At 41.2% G+C, this 18,216-nt stretch overlaps 1 protein-coding gene across 2 annotated transcripts in view; it reads right to left on the reverse strand.

Annotated features, from left to right (window-relative positions):
- The window catches only part of LAMC1 (laminin subunit gamma 1), a 136,024-nt gene extending 118,137 nt beyond the window's left edge, over positions 1-17,887 (reverse strand). Inside the window, exon 1 of one of the 2 annotated variants that reach the window (XM_060774486.2) lies at positions 17,303-17,887. In XM_060774486.2, the coding sequence (XP_060630469.2) occupies positions 17,303-17,681 (379 nt within the window). In that variant the 5' untranslated portion in view covers positions 17,682-17,887. The remainder of the gene's footprint in view (positions 1-17,302) is intronic. The other variant, XM_067467616.1, reaches the window with a different exon arrangement.
- Positions 17,888-18,216: the final 329 nt, after the last annotated feature.

Genomic DNA, 18,216 nt, shown 5'->3' on the forward strand with positions numbered 1-18,216 from the left:
CATTGTGAGCTGTTTTTTGAAAGAAACATCAAATTTAACACTGCAGGTGCTTCAGTATACAGTATCTACATAAATATGCGAGGGGGAGCTACACATACCTGATGCTTTAAAGAAAGCATGTGGTCCTCCAGATTTTTGGGACTCCAACTCCCAGAAGCCCTAGCCATCTTGTCCAATCATCAGGAATTCTGAGAGCTGAAATTCAAAAAAACTGTAGGGCCACAGGTTGTGCAGGCCTGCTTTAAAGCCATAAACAAATACAAATATACCTCCCACCTAAAACTACCCATTTATGTTGTTGTCCACTTCTTCCCTCACTCTGCCACACCTTTGAAATATGGGGATGGCTCACAGCACCTGAAGCTGGCCAAAAAGGTAGCATTGTTCTGAGGATCACCTGCTATAAATTTACCGTCTCATATAGTTTAAATCTGAAACTTATTGGAGTTCTAGATTTTTCTCCTCAACAAGAAATAACTTATAAAATGCAGAATAATCGCGACATACGGTTGTAATAAAGTTATAGAACTCAACAATTAATTTTCAGCAGATTAAAGAAATAATCCAAGTCTTATAACAAAGCCTCTGTTAAACTTTAGAAGAGGAATTCCTTTTGTTTCACACAGGATGGTATGCTTCTAAGATTTCACCTACTGTAACATGTGCAAACAGCAAAGTTGTGAGGTCTTTCTCTTCATAATTTTTTTCTATTTCCATGTAAATCTAGTTTTAATCCACTAAAACTCAGGTCACATCTCCAAAAGAGGGGGAAAAAACAAATAAGACAGATTCTCTTATTTCCATTTTAGTAGAGTTTATACTTTTTTTCTATTTCCATGTAAATCTAGTTTTAATCCACTAAAACTCAGGTCACATCTCCAAATGAGAAGAAAACCCAAATAAGACAGATTCTCTTATTTCCATCTTAGTAGAGTTTATACTTTTTTTTTCTATTTCCATGTAAATCTAGTTTTAATCCACTAAAACTCAGATCACACCTCCCAAAATGAGAAAAAAAGCAAATAAGACAGATTCTTGTATTTCCATTTTAGTAGAGTTTTTATACAATTGGACTTTTCTGCTCTTCTTTATGGAATATATCTGCACTGAGAAAGATCACATTATAGATCCTGAAAATGATTTTAATCAAGACAATTACAGTAGCATATTGCTGAGTGTCAAAACAGAACTTGTAAGTTTGATTTTCTGGACCACAAAATCCAGAACACCACATCCAGCACAGCATTAGTAAGATAGGTGTAATCCAAAGAACATTTACATTCTGAAAGCATTCTCTTTCTCTCTTGTTCAAATCTGGCCTCAGCCATACATTTGCCAAATCCCATACAGAAAAATCTCGTGTTTGTATTATGCCCAGACCAGAGTTAGACTGTCATTAAACCAAGTATAACAAGTGGCAGTAACATTACCTAGATTTCAGCCATGACAGTCATGTTTCTTCTGAAACCTACAGCCCCTCAGTCCAACAACCACAAAACTGCTCCTTCAGAAGTCCATATGCCAAGCGTATATTAATTATCCTACACTGTTGTTACAAAGATTATCAAGAATCATGTGAATATAGTATGTGAAGTGCTATATCTAATCTAAATTACTTTGATGACACAATTATGTCAATATTCTTCTCTTCTCTATACCGTAATAGTATAAAAAGTAAAAACACTGAAAAATATAAATTGGGTTAAGCTGCAATTTCATCATGGCCTTTCAAATGTGGCAGAACAAAACCACAGTACAGCAAACCCAGAATTTTACTGCTTTCAGCAAACCACAAGTGTACAAGTAACACTTGTCACCACCTATTTAAAATGCTCTACAGGGCCAAAGAAGAACATTTATCACTCCAACCGATACCTTAGTAGCATCCAGGCACTAAATACAATTGAATACCACCAGAGTTTTGTAGTGCACTGCAGCAAGCAGTAATTGGGGATCCAGGTGTTTTAACTGAAAAAATGGTACTCTCATGACCAGGAATTTAATGCACTCAATTATTATTGTGCTGCAAATAGACATTCACCTAAAATGAGTCATAATCCCCTCCAAGCAACCGCGGAGGGCAGTTTTCATCAATTAGGAGAAAGCTGAAGCACCTGCCCTCCTCACCCTTTTGGGGCATTGATATGATACAAATGACTGACATAGGAATGTCTTAGTAGGCAGAATAGCAAAGACATTTCTGCTCTAGTAGCTTTTGTGGACTTGTAAACAAGGCTTTTTTTGACTGATAGATTTAAGCGTTGTTATAGGAGCCTGCCAAAATAAACTTTACCCATAGACTTCAGGAAGCAGAAAGATCAATAGGAGAGACACACTCCATCTCTTAACTATGGTTAGGGAATTTGTTCATTTTGTTTCAATTAAGGTGCCACTCCAATACTTAACTATAGCCTAGTGTGATGCCTTTACTGACCTATAACTTCTGGCACATACTTTCTGATAGGGCTTTGCAAACAGTTATTGATGCCAACAATAGTTTGGCATGTAGTCTGATAGTTATAACCACTCAGCAGTGAATAATCAGCAAAACCCAAGCCAATGTGCCGTTCTGTAGCTTTTCCATATGTTTAGAACAGGGGTCCACAAACAGAGGGCCAGGTCATAGTCCCTCAAACTGTTGGAGGGCTGGATTATAATTTGAAAAAAAAATTGAATGAATTTCTATGCACAGTGCACGTATCTTATTTGTAGTGCAAAATAACACTTTAGAACAATATAATAATTAAAATGAAGAACAACTTTAACAATATAATGTTATTAGTATTTCATTGGGAAGTGTGGGCCTGCTTTTGGCTGATGAGATAGGTTGACCCCGAGCGAGGGCTGGGTAAATGACCTTGGAGGGCCGTATTCGGCCCCCGGGCCATAGTTTGAGGACCCCTGGTTTAGAAGCTCAAACCATGCCTAGGTGTGATATGCAATTTGAGCCTTTGGAAATCCCATGAAGTGTCATATCCACAATAAATTCTACCCACTCAAAACCTCTATATAATTAGAGAAGCATGAAGAGCAGAAAGCTAAATCCTCTAAACTAGGGGTCCCCAAACTAAGGCCCACAGGCTGGATGTAGCCCTCCAAGGTCATTTACCCAGCCCCCACCCTAAACTTTAGATTTAGGGTCACGGTAAGTCCGAAACGAAGGCACACAACAAAAACCCTAGTTAACTTGACTACCTCATCAGGCAAAAGAAGGCCCACACATCCCATTGAAATGCTGGCAGATTTATGTTTGTTAAAACCGTTCTTAAATATTGTATTGTTCTTTCATGTTTTTTACACAAATACAGTAAGATATGTGCAGTGTGCATGGGAATTCGTTCATGATTTTTTTTTCAAACTATAATCTAGCCCCCCCCCCCCCCCCCCCAACAGTCTGAAGGACTAGGAACTGGCCCTCTGCTTAAAATGCTCGAGGACCCCTGCTATAAACTGAGGATGACTGCTAGAAAGCGTCTGCACTGGCGACAAATCCCTCTATAGGAAGTTGGTCAGTGACTGCAAATAGCAGCTATTTTGTACTGCAAAATGCCTTACAATCCCCGACTTCTTCATCCCTTAAAATAAATGCTCAGCCATGTATAATATTCCAAAGTGTCTCCTACAGTGGCACCAGTGCTGCAGGAAGAGATGTAGGAAGAAAGGAATTAGAGAAAACCCTAAGCGTTTAAAGGGTGCAGGGTGGAGATAAAGAGCTTTAGAGCAACTTTATATAACTGTGCTGAACAACTGCTGGCCATTTAAAAAAGACTGATCTCTCAACTACTCAAGTTGAAACCTGCAAAATGTAAATCAAGCCTTTGTGAGACTAACTAAAATAGAGTCCCCTCAGGGCTCCACAAATACCACAGTGAAGTCACTGAAGTGCTCAGCAAGCAGTTTCCAGACCTTGATTTAACGAAGTCTCCAAAGGATTTCTGGAGAAACTGCACAGCCGGGACTATTCTGGGGCAAGAGATTTCTTCCAAATTATTTAATCTTCATTTCTAGGATATTTTTTTAAAAAGTAATTTAAAATTATAGACAACATCTTGTAAAGAACAGAGGTAGATATTCTATGTATTGGTGGACTCATGTATGGTACACATCTACTGACAAAGTAAGCCCAAGTGAGTTCAATGGGACCTACTTCCAGAATACATGTTTGACATTAATGTATCAAGTAAAAAGGTGATCCTCACCTAGATTTCCACAAGTGCAAAGAATGATTTTAGTTCAAGAGAGCTACAGCTTAGTCTCTAAGTCTCATGATTACAGGCACACAATTATACATGGGTTTGGTGTTTGAAGTTATATGTTTCAATGCTATACATGGCTAGTTCCTCCCCTTCTATAACAACTCAATTTCCTTCTGCTCCCAAACCCTCCCTTTCTTTCTTTTGCCCTGAAGCCACAATGTAGTCTTGCAAACTGGACAAGGAGAATGGAGGAGTTTCTAAATGACCAATTCTTTCTCTTTCTGAGTGGATCTAAACCCAAGAAGAGATAGGAAAGTAGAAGACAGGGTGCAATGGGGAAAGGAAGCTGAAACAGCCTGAAAAAGTTTTAGGTCTAAAGGTGGTGTAAGAAACAGTCCATATTAATCAAAATGAACCAGGTGAGCAGAAGAAAGACTAAAGAGTATGAAGGGAGGCAGAACAGGGAGAAAATAATTATGAGTAGATAAACAGAACATAGAAATGTGATAAGAGCAGAAGTTTAAATTGATCTGAAAGAATCAGCCACATCTTTGGCAACAGCCCTGCGGTTTATTTTCAGTATACAAAAAAAGAGTTCCCATGCATTTATAAAAAGACATGCACACACATCATAGAAAGGAACAGTTAGTAACTTGTAACCAGACTTAACAGTCACTTTCAGTCTTGTGTCATTATGTGACAGTCTACCCATTTACAGGAAGGGAGGTGACACTAGTTTAAGCCCCGGCATTTCAAGATTCCTACCCCAATGTGATTATAAGTAGCTTAACCCTTCACAGCGGGGCATTTTTAGAAGTTAAATTGAAAAATTAGAACTTAAAAGCTCCTCCACTCCAACAAAAACAAAAAATCCTCTCAACCCAGGACTTATGGAGAAAAGGGTCCTTAATTACAAAGGAACCTTGAATGATTTTCACAATTGGTGGCTGAAGTGACGTAATTTTAAAAAGAACAAACAAGAAATAGAAAAGATTACTGCTCATTAAGCATCATATCAATTTTAAATAGCAACTGTCATATAATGTAAAACTTCAATTGTGATGCTCTGTGTTAAAGGCTTATTGCTTGCTTACGGTTAACTGAATATAACTCCAATGTTATCTTTAACTTTTTCCTGAAATGAAAATGATGAAATTATTTCAACTTTTTATCACGATCAAAGTTACCTGGAGAAAAGGGAGCACGATAATAAATATAAATACTTAATATAATCTCTACTGATCTTTACAATACAGCATAATGAAACTAAGGAGTTATTTTCAATCTATCATTGGAGAGCTGAGGAAATGGGTTCTCTTAACACCATGCCTCAGAAACTTAAAATTCAATTTATTGTTTAGAAACTGAAAATTAATATAGAGACACAATATTTGGAAACTAAATGCTCAGAAATCATCCAACAATTTCATAGCACCAGAATTCTAACCATACACATAACCCACATAAAACTACCATGTCACATACCCTAAATACCCTATAAGACACTATTTCACTATTCACTCTTCTGCAAAAGTAATTGCTTCCAATATACATGGCAACATTCCAAAAATCAGGTGTTGCCAATGCAGCATATACACATATTTTGTGGAGCAACACCATGAATCTTGATTATTCAGACATGTCATATATATTTGGGACAAGAGGCCACTGTTAGGAAAGAATAATGAGAATCAGAATGGGATCCTACAGAATGGCAAGGGAGCATGGCAAGGCTACATTGATGGAGATGCAGATCCGTACATGGCATAATGAATTAATGCCACCCCTACCCACACACACACATGTTCTGAGAAATATTGACAATTTAAACAATAAAACATCAGACAACTTCTTAATTATGGCTTGTACTTATATTTGTTGAAGACCAGATGAACACAGACTATTAAACATACTTAAGGGTAGCCATTTATGCAGCAAATTATGACAAAATACAAAGTTCACAAAACAGTGACATCTTTATTGTGAATTGATGCTAATGTACTAGAGAAATAATATTATGCACTTCTCAGCCCATCAATATTACAAGAAAAGCTGGCTTATGCCTTACATGTTAAACAATTCATCTCTCAATCTCTGTGTGTGTGTGGGGGGGGGGGGGGGTACTTTGAATGTGTTTTTCCTGCTTCTTAGCAGGGAATTGGACTGGGTGGCTCACAAGGTGTCTTCCAACTCTACGATTCTATGAAGGACTTGTTTTTCACTTTCACTACTTAAACAGAGTGCAAACATGCTATTTATAGTAAGTTAAATGGAAGAATGGAAATATAGGTGGAACAAGTAAGAGGCCTCTAGTTTTGGTTTTACATTTTTTTATAAACCACCCCGAGTCCCCTCGGGGAGATAGTGTGGAATACAAATAAAGTTGTTGTTTTTGTTGTAATGATGATGATAATAATAATAATAATAATAATAATTATTATTATTATTATTATTATGCCTTTTCTAATCATATGTATCTGTGGGCAAATGTGTGTTCAATTGGGTTCTTATCTGCTTAGATTACAAGAACACGATGGTGAGTTGTTTTCTACATAATCTTGGAAGCAAATAAAAAAGGAGGGCCAGCAGCAGTCATGTGAAAGACTTAGCTTTGTGAGCACTGAAGTAAAATTTGAAGCCAATCTAAAAATGTCTTTAACTCTAACCTGGCACAGTAGCCACACTAATAGAAAGCGGTTTCCAGGCAACACTAAGCTCATTCAGAACAGCTCTGCCTCCACTGGTCAGTTCCAACCGAGGCTAAAGCATCAATGTAAGTTTTATAGATATAGTAAAGGTCAAAAAGAGCAGTGAAGTTCAATTAAACATTTGTTTTACTTATTCGTGGTATTTTTTTCTCATGTTTTTAATACGAAAACAAATGTTTATTACTGTGGGATAGGTAAAGTCAAAACATGACAAGTTCATAAAATTAATCTTTATATTCTAAGTGTGTTGACACTAACGTGGTAATATAAATAGCTCATAACAATATGGCACACCCCTTTCTTCAGGTTAGCTTTGTTACAGTACATTTCAAGAGTACATTGACCATTTCAGAGAGAGATACACAGAAAATTGTAAGTATTCCAAGAACAATTTATTTAAACCTTTGCTGCTTATCCAGCCAGAAACATGTAGACAACAAAGAAACTGTCTAAAATCCATGACATGATTGTATACCTTAATAATTAGAAAAAGAAACATGGACCTTAGTAGACTCTGCAGTGTAAAAACCCTTGAAAACTAAAGTACAGGGTTAGTCAAAATGCATAGGCCAATAAGCCATTCAATTGAATGGCTTATTGGCCTATGCATTTTGACTAACCCTGTATTTTAATACCCGAAACCCCCAATAAAACCTTATATGAGAAAGAATTCCATGAAGTAGATACCATAACAGAGATCAGCTTGGTTTACATCTCTGTTCTCATTACAAGTAGCATTTAGAGCATTCCTGCATTAATTTAAAAGAATGAGGCAATGAATTGGAAGAAAGCACTTCCAATGTTAGGAGGCCATTCAGACCCTCAAAATTAAGATCAAGAACCTGAAATAGCAACCAATGTAACCATACCAGAATTTGACATAGCTTTGCTTGGGCAGCAAATGAAACCACTTTCTGTTATTATATAAAACGTCTTCAAGGAAAACCCCAAGTTCATCTGTCATTACATTATAGATTTCAAAGTACACACTTTAAATAAAGGAATATTGAACCACATGCTATTTATATTCCATCTCCTGTTATAGTTCACAAACCATGACTCTATTCAAGATATATGCTGGTCTAAATTAAAGTTTGGATGAGTCTGAACTTGGATGTATACATTTATTCCATGCTGAGTGAACTATCGTTCTATAAATTCACAATTCAAATGTTCTTCTTTTCCATTACTCTACAGTATCTTCACTCCTTTTATCACATAGACATTTCCAAGTCTTAAACATCTCACTCTATTAAGAATGTTTTAGCAATGCTAACCAATTTAAAGAAGCTTTAAAATAATGCACTGTCCCTGCAAAAATGCCCAGACGATGCAGTAGCAATAAACATTTAATAAAGTATAAAGCCATTACAATATAGATTCAACAAAAACATGCTACATTAGCTACAACTGTGAAGCTGCATTCTATTTCCATATACTCTTTCAAGCAATGAATAGAGTGTTCCTTGGCAAAACAAGTACCGTAAGTTTATTTCTACTGGATTGTTTGCTTCTGCTTCCCTTCACTATAGTGTTTCTATACTTGCTCGAAAGTTCATATGTAAACAGCAAGTAGCAAAACAAAGCAACAGGCCTTCTGCACTTTCACATGTAAACTACAGTTTCCCATTCTTTGTATGTTTTAGTTTCTGGAAAGCAGGAAGCCAAGCATCCTTCTTCAAAACCTAAAATGCACACAGGCAGCCCCCCCCCCACACACACACACACAAAACCCACAAGGCACATGCCAAATACATCACTACAGTTTCTTTGTTGTCATTTACTGTTGCATACAAAAGCCCCCATATTTACACCTACCACATATCAGGTGTCCAAACACTGGATCACTTGCAGTTAGAAAGTGCCAAAAGCTCACCCTCTTTCTACAAAAAAATAATTACTTTGTCATTAGAGACACCAGTTCATTTTTTTGTTAACATGCCCATTCAGACTTCAAAATCTAAGCTCTACCACACACATTGTTCAAAGCAAACCAAAGAAAAGCCAAATCCAGCGATACTATAGAAATCAACCTCCACAATTTATTACCACTCTGAGACAGCCCATTTCCTTTCTGCTTTTCATGTCATGGGATTGTGAAACTACTTTGTAACCTATTTAAATTATGTTTGGCCACCCCAATGCAACAGTTTAACCCAGAGAGGGAAAAGTTCTTTGAAGTGTTATTTCAAGTCACCAGATATACAAAGGGATATGGAATTGTATACTGTGCACATTCTCCGCTGTCTGCTCCCTGCAAAGCTTTCAATCTTTGACTATAACTTTAAGTTCTTTCCCTTAACTACATGCTAACCTGTTGTTTAGTGGACTGACTCAGTCAGTATTTAACCTTGCAATCAATTGCCTCTACTCAGGAAGACACAGGAATATTCTTTCTTAAAATAGCAACTATTTAAAGAGGAACGCTACAGGAAGGGAAGAAAAGATTAATTCTACATTTATGAGGAGTGGTGGTGAGAATGATGAAAAGAAATTGAGTTCTTGTATGGAGAAAGGAAGGATGTATTTGACAATACTACAGAAAGTGAAATGAGGGAGGAAACACTTTGCGGAAAACATATAGAAACAAAACAAAGACTGTTGTAAGGCATGCGAGAAATTACCAAGGAAAATATTATGAAAGGAAGGGAGGGGCAACAACCAAGTCCCTTATCTCATCAGTAAACCTACCAGTTCATTTGGGCACAGGGCTCCAATTACCTATAAACACATGCAGGTGGCATGGGAAGCATTGCCTGCAGCTGTCCTTTTAACCAGAAAAGGATAAAAGGCTGGTGATCTTCAATTTAAAGAAGTGGGAGGGAAGGTGAACTATTTCAGATATTGTCAAACTTTCTCACCATAGGCTATTCTGGTTTGAGGTCTGCTGGGGGTTGCAATTCTACAACATCTGAAGGGCCATGCTCTTCCCACTTACCTACTCAGCCCTTAATATGACTGTAAGAGCAGAAGGACTCATAAATATCAGGTACATATTAGAACCCAAACACTTCCATATGGCAATAATGCTGACCACAATCCCATGGGAGCAAACCCCAAACCATTATAATGATACTAAAGGTTGAGTAAATAATGCACAGAATTGGACTGAAAGTGTTGTGAATTTTGCACCTTTATTTGAACCTGGTGTCAACATACTCAATTTTTATCTGAATTATTTAAAACATTTTATTCAGCTTTTCAGCTAAAGATGGCTCTGTGACACCATCTACACCAGGGGTCCTCAAACTAAGGTCCGGGGGCTGGATACGGCTGCCCAAGGTCATTTACCCGGCCCTTGCTCAGGGTCATCCTAAGTTTGAAATTACTTGAAAGCACACAACAACAACAACAACAATCCTATCTAATCAGCCAAAAGCAGACCCACACTTCCCACTGAAATACTAATAAGTTTATATATGTTAAAATTGTTCTTCATTTTACTTTTTGTATTGTTTTTAAGTGGTTTTTGCACTACAAATAAGATATGTGCAGTGTACGTACAATTTCATTTTTTTTTTCAAATTATAATTCAGCCCTCCAACAGGTTGAGGGACTGTGTCCTGGCCCTCTGTTTCAAAGGTTTGAGGACCCCTGCTCTATACAGTGGAAAAGGAGTCTGTTACAGGACAAAACCATGAGAGTGAGGATACTATCACAGGACAGTTGCAAAATTGGGATTACCAAATCCCCTTTATCTCATGCAATAGCAAAAGAAACCACAACAAATCAATGGGCAGGCCATTTGAGTTATCTGAGCTCAGGCACAGATTCACCAGGCAGCTTTATTGTTACCTCTTGCTTTCAATGAGTTCTTTCAAGCAGTGTGAAGACAAATTTTACAACAGTAAATTTTTGAAATTGAGAACCAGACTAGAACAATGTGGTATAATAACCAATTTCTTAAATTAATGAATAGTCATAGGACAGTGAGCTGGGAAAATGTGATGTAAGAGTTTACCACAGTGATTTCAAACCTTGATCCTTCAATTGTTTTGGGCCTCACTTCCCAGAAGCGAAGCCAACTGTCAAAAATTCTGGGAGCTGAAACCCAGAATATCCAGAGGGCTAAAGTCTGGGAACCTCTGTTTAACATGCTTGCTTCCTCTAAGGCAGTGGTTCTCAACCTGTGGGTCTCCAGTTGTTTTGGCCCACAACTCCCAGAAATCCCAATCACTTTACCAGCTGTTAGGATTTATGGGAGTTGAAGGCCAAAACATCTGGGGACCCACAGGTTGAGGACCACTGATCTAGGGTAACCTCCCATTCAACGCTAGCTTGTGGTTCCCATGCTAGCAAAACAGCAAATGTTTTGAATTTCATTCCAGACTTTAAAGGAATTCTCCATAGTGCTGAACTTAGTTGAAGAACCAACATCCAAACCTTGAATAACTCCTCTATAATTTAGATGAAAATCCACCACTAATTCACTGTCCCTATGACATAGAAATCACAAGCCACCAAAGTTAACATCCCTAATTAGCCATGAAGTTCTCTGAGCTAAGTCAGTATCTGAGGGCCCTTCCAGACAGGCCGTATATCCCAGGATCTGGTCCCAGATTTTCTGTTTATCCCAGATTATCTGGCAATGGAGACTCATATAAGTCAGTTTAAAGCAGATAACCTGTGATAGGGCCTGTCTGGAAGGGCCTTTATCTATGTCTCAGGGCTATAATGAAGATAAAATGGGATAAACTTTTCTCTCATGTGCCATCCTGAGCTCAATGGAGAAAGATTGAGAAACAAATACAAACTGTGCAAAAGTGTGATGAAGTACACTGTCAGTCATTTTTCATGCTCCTGGGGGTGGGGTGGGGAGGTATTATTCTGAATAGGAACACAATGAAGATTGTAGTCTCTGTCATAGCTTCTCAATGACTACATAGTATGGAACGTTTTCTTAAAGACACACATAAAAATAACCTCATAGCTCTTCTGCAAGATAATATCACTCCTCCACTAAAAGTTCTAGAACCAAGGTCCTCATTCTTCCTCCAGTATAAACAACAACAATTATTGATTAGCCAATTGGCCTTATCAAAAACAAACAATGCAGACATAACATACAACATACATCTAGTCCTCTTAAAATAAAGTACAAATATACAGGTAGCCATAGATATATGCATCAACTATCCTCGTCTCCCCTACACTGCACCCCAATCTGATCTATGTACTCTTCCTCCAGTACATCACTAGCAATATCTACCATGAATAGTTGAGTGTAAAGACAAGGAAACGTAGCCAAACAATGTACACAAACTCATTATATTATAGCAGGGGCCAGCTGCGGATATTGGGCAATCACCAGTTATCTCTCAGGCCTGGAAATTACTACGGCTGCCATTTACATTAGTAATTTCTTCAACTGGACAAAACAAGTCAGAACATGTCCATATGAGTATTTGAACTAAGCAAGTGGAAGCTATTTCAATGCATACAAGCTATGCAGCATACATGCTACAGCAAAACTTTGGCTGGTTCCATACCTATTATGTCAGTGACAGGAAGAGGAACACACACCAATAACAATCTGAACAGTTGACCTTCTGTCAGGATGGGCCGTGTGGAAATAATGTCCTCCAAGCAAATCAAGATCACAGAAAGTTGTTGTGCAGACATCTAACATTCAACTGGGCCAGTTCAAAGAGATGTGAATCAGATCAAACTTTGTTATTTGCTCTAGGGAACACCATCACAATAACTCCTTTATATATATGGGGAATTCAATTTTGCAGCCCTGAGAGGTGGGAGTGGGGGTGAAACAATTTTGCAAAAGGAAAGAGAAGAGCAATATGTACAGCCAAAGGAAATGTCAGAGGTGCTCATCGAGTTAAATTTCAGAAGAAAGCAGTTTTTGAAAGAATTGTCTCTGATGAGAAGAAAGAAAATCAGGGCAGCATGCCAGGGCGAGTTGTGGCAAAAAGCCTTTGAACTTGGTCAGGGGCATCCTCTTTTTCATGAGTGCTATGCACATTCCTCACTTGAACCCCAGGACTAATGAAACATATAACAGGCCATCCTGAACTTTTATCTAGCTGAATCAAGATCCTAAAGGGAAAAGCAGGCAAGATGTGGGTCCCCCCTGTCACAATGACAGAGGACTCCCATTATTAACTTAGGCCAAGATTTAGCCCGGAAATCTGTTCCAGGACCACATAGCATGTTTGAGCATGCACACAACAAATTTTCCCTCAACAATGAATAACTGTTCCACGCACATCTGGAATTGGCAAGCAAACCTTCCAGGCAGGCATCCAAGAGAACAGTGAATAATTTACTGAGGCAAGATATGATAATGTCCATTGTAGATAGCTTTTTTATTGTACACAAATGTGAATGAAATGGTAATTGACAGTTTGCCATAACAGCGCCTTGGAAGGCCCGTGCTCAGAAGCAATGCATCCCAACAGAGATGCATCACCTTCACAACCTCAAAAAAAGGTAAAGGTTGTCCCCTGACATTAAGTCCAGTCATGTCTGACTCTGGAGTGTGGTGCTCATCTCCATTTCTAAGCCGAAGAGCCGGCGTTGTCCATAGACACTTCCAAGGTCATGTGGCCGGCATGACTGCATAGAGCGCCGTTACCTTCCTGCCAGAGTGGTACCTATTGATCTACTCACATTTGCATGTTTTCGAACTGCTAGGTTGGCAGAAGCTAGGGCTGACAGCGGAAGCTCACACCACTCCCCAGAATCAGCAGCTCAGCACTTTAACCCACTGTGCCACCGGGGGCTCCACAATCTCAAAGCAAATTGAATCCAGCAAATTGAATCCAGCAAAATAAATAACCACACAGTGATCATCATCATTATTGATGCAGTTGAAAAAGCATAAGTGCAGAACTTTCCAAGGTGTGTGCCATGACACAGTAGCATGTCAGCTGCCATGGGTAAGTGCATTGCATAAATATAACGGGAAAACTCTGAGTCTATGTGAGATAAGCAATAAGTCAATTTTTCAAGAATATAATTGAAAGGTTTTAATGAAGTATGTTGTGTCCCCATACATTTTGTTATCACAATTTATGTATATGTCCATATCACCTATAAAGTTCTTTTGTAGAACTGTACTACTGTGTCACGAAATTATACATGCCTAAAACGTATCTCACCAACATGCAATGTTTGGAAAGCTCTGCTCTATGGGGTAAACATGCTTTGTGGAGAGCCAGGGCAAGCCGCCCACAAAATATGCCCATAGCCATGGGAAAAGGAAACTTAAAATAGGTGTGAAACATAGTGCACACTTAATGAAATGTTTGGAAAGCTCTCCGTTAGTGGCATCTCCAGCACTTCAGAGTCAAGAGAACAAAGCAAACAACTTGCAACTATAACACAGAAAGAAAGACATTTTCTAAACCAGGTGTGGCCCTCCAAGGTTATTTACCCGGCCCTAAACTTTAGACTTACAGTCACCTTAAGTCTAAAATGCCTTGAAGTCACACAACAACAACAATCCCAATTAACCTGACTATATCACCAGCCAAAATCAGGCGAACACTTCCCACTGAATTACTGGTAAGTTTATGTTGGCAAAAATTGTTATTGGAATCATAGAATAATAGGAAAAGCATTCAGGAAAAGCTCAAAGTATCCCTGACAGATGGCCATCCAGTTTCTGTTTAAAGATTTGCAAGGAAGGAGCTTCACCACACTTTGAGGCAGAGAGTTCCACTGCTGAACAGCTCTCATAGTCAGGAAGAACTTCAGGAAGAACATTAGGAAGAACTTCCTGACCACAAGAATGCAGAATAATAAGAGTTGGAAGAGACCATGTGAGCCAATCCCCTGCCATTCAGGAAAAGCACAAAGTATTCCTGACAGATGGCCATGCAGCCTCTGTTTAAAAGCTTCTAAGGAAGGAGCTTCCACCATTCTCTGAGGCAGAAAGTTCACTATTGAACCTTGGAGGGCCATGTCTGACCTGCGGGTCTTAGTTTGGGGATCCCTGGCGTGGAGGATTTTTTCCTTTCTGTGTTATAGTTGCAAGTTGTTTATTTTGTTCTCTTAAGTCAGAAGTGCTGGAGATGCCACTAATGTAGAGCTTTCCAAATATTTAAATAAGCATGCATGGTGTCCCATGCCTATTTGGGATATTGAGTCCAATCCCCTGCCTTTCAGGAACACAGAATGAAAGCACTCTTGACAGATGGCCATTAGAGAAAGAGCCTTCTGACAGAAAAGGGTGATTATCTCATAGAATCATAAACTAGAGTTGGGAGAGACTACATGAGTCATCTAGTAACCCCCTCCCATGCAGGAAAAGCACAATCAAAGTGCCCCTGGCAGATATTGCCAAACTACAAAGTTATAGGGGAGTCCAGGTGCTGTATATGGACCCTTCCACACAGCCATACAACCCAGAATATCAAGGCAGATGATCCACAATATGTGCTTTGAAGTGGACTATCTGAGTCCATACTGCCATATAATCCAGTTCAATGTGGATTTTATACAGCTGTGTGGAAGGGGCCTATGAGACTGCCCACACTGCAGAATGATAGCAGTTTGACACCACTGTTAGTTGCCATAGTTCTACCTATCCCACGTAATCCTGTGGTTTGTAGTTTGTCATAGCATCCTAGAGTTGGGCCATGCAGTCCAAACCCCTGCCTTGGAGGAACACAGAATCAAAGCACCCCTGACAGATAGCCATCCAAGCAAGTCCTCTGATGGAGGAAGGGTGACTATCATAGAGTTGGAAGAGACCTCATGGGTGATCCAGTCCAACCCCCTGCCAAGAAGCAGGAATATTGCATTCAAATCACCCCCAACAGATGGCCATCCAGCCTCTGTTTAAAAGCTTCCAAAGAAGGAGCCTCCCTCCACCACACTCCGGGGCAGAGAGTTCCAATGCTGAACAGCTCTCACAGTCAGGAAGTTCTTCCTCATGTTCAGATGGAATCTCCTTTCTTGTAGTTTGAAGCCATTGTTCCACGTCCTAGTCTCCAGGGAAGCAGAAAACAAGCTTGCTCTCTCCTCCATGTGGCTTCCTCTCACATATTTATACATGGCTATCATATCTCCTCTGGATCACAACCAGACACAGTGAAGACATCTGCCCTTGCGCTATGCTACTCTTCTGCTGAGTATGCATGCCCAGTATGGAACACATCTCACCACACTAAAACAGTAGACGTGGCTCTTAATGAGACATGCCGCATTATCACAGGGTGTCTGTACCCTACACCACTGGAGAAATTACACTGCTTAGCCGGTATTGCACCACCTGACATCCGCCAGGAAGTAGCAGCCAATAGTGAAAGGACCAAGGCAGAGACATCTCCAGCTCTTCCCCTGTTTGGGTATCAGCCAGCACGTCAATGACTTAAATCAAGACATAGTTTTCTTAGATCTACTGAGACACTCGCTGGAACACTCCAGCAAGCGAGAGTCCAAACCCAGCACCTCAATCCATGTGTGATACCAGATGAGAGACTCCCCCCTGGGCACAGAGAAGACTGGGCGACTTGGAAAGCGCTGAACAGACTGCGCTCTGGCACCACGAGATGCAGAGCCAGTCTTCAGAAATGGGGCCACAAAGTGGAATCCATGGCATGCGAGTGTGGAGAAGAGCAAACCACTGACCACCTGCTGCAATGCAACCTGAGCCCTGCCACATGCACAAGGGAGGACCTTCTTGCGGCAACACCAGAGGCACTCCAAGTGGCCAGATACTGGTCAAAGGACATTTAACCAACTACCAAGTTTGCAAAATCTGTGTTTTCTTTTTCTTTTTAATCTGTGTGTTTGTTTTGTTCTGTTCGAATTGTAATACAATGGTATGGTTGCTGACGACACGATACATAAATAAATAAATATCTCCTCTCAGTCTTCTCTTCTTCAGGCTAAACATGCCCAGCTCCTTAAGCCGCTCCTCATAGGGCTTGTTCTCCAGACCCTTGATCATTTTAGTTGCCCTCCTTTCTCTGGACACATTCCAGTTTGTCAGTATCTCTCTCTTCAATTGTGGTGCCCTATTGAATCCGCAGATGTTTTGGCCTTCAACTCCCGGAAATCCTAACAGCTGGTAAACTGGCTGGGATTTCTGGGAGTTGTAGGCCAAAACACCTGGGGACCCACAGGTTGAGAACCACTGTCCTAACACCTGGTAAACAGCTGGGATTTGTGGGAGTTGTAGGCCAAAACACCTGGGGACCCACAGGTTGAGAACCACTGTCCTAACACCGGGTAAACAGCTGGGATTTGTGGGAGTTGTAGGCCAAAACACCTGGGGACCCACAGGTTGAGGACCACTGATGTAGTCCAACCCCCTTCCATGCAGGAAAAGCACCATCAAAGCGCCCCTGACAGATCTCTCCAAAGTGCCACCCCCAGCCAATGGGGCGGACCTGCAGAGCCCCCCCCCCCCCCCCGGTTCTCTCATTCACTCACCGAGGTGGAGGGTGAGGTTGATGGCGCTGGGGTGCTGGATGCCGGCCAGCATGGTCTGGCTCTGCCACCAGGTGGCGTCGGCCTGGTTGTTGTAGTCGGTGAGGAAGGCGGCGCCGTGGCGCAGGTGGGGCTGAGCGGCGTCGCACAGGTGGCACGACTTGGTGACCCCCGTGACGCCCGTCTGCACGCAGTACTCCTCAGGGGGGCTGCCACACGTGTTGGTGGCCACCACCGTGGCGTTGAAGGCCGCGTTCACGAACTCCGGCATGCACCGCTGCGCCCGCCCGTCGCCCTCCTCCGCGCACTCGTCCATGGCGCCCGCGGAACGCCTCACCGCCACCACAAGCACCGCCACCAGCACCGCCAACGCCGGCCTCATCTTCTCTTGTCCGCCCGGCTGAGGGAAAGCGACGAAGAGGAGGAGGAGGAGGAGAAGCGCCTCGAGTGTGGCCCGCCCGCGCGCGCGCCCCCGCCTAGCCTCGCCTCACGGCTCTTCCTTCCCAAGGAGTCGCGCGCAGCAACTAGGCATGCCACTCACTCTCTTTCCCTCTTGCGCGCGCGCTCCCTCCTTCTCGCGCTCTCCCTCCTTCCCCGCCTTCGTCCCAAAAGGGTGGGGGCGCCCGCGGTGCATGCTGGGAGAGGCGGAGAGAGAGAGGGAGGGAGGGAAGGAGGGGAGGGGTCCCGCGCGCGCTCTGTCCCAACTTCGCCGACGCAAAGGGCTCTGAATGGGAAGGCATCATTCCCGCCTGAGAACGCGAGGGGAGGGGAGGGGGAGGGAGAAAGAAGGCCCTCAGGCAAAAAAAGAGGGAGCAAAGACAGAGCTTCCTCCAGCGATGCCAGAATTCATTCTCTCATAGAATCAAAGAGTTGGGCGAGACCTCATGGGCCATCCAGTCCAACCCCCTGCCAAGAAG

Source organism: Anolis sagrei, chromosome 4, assembly GCF_037176765.1.
Source record: "Anolis sagrei isolate rAnoSag1 chromosome 4, rAnoSag1.mat, whole genome shotgun sequence".
In the NCBI taxonomy this organism is placed as follows: Eukaryota; Metazoa; Chordata; class Lepidosauria; order Squamata; family Dactyloidae; genus Anolis; species Anolis sagrei.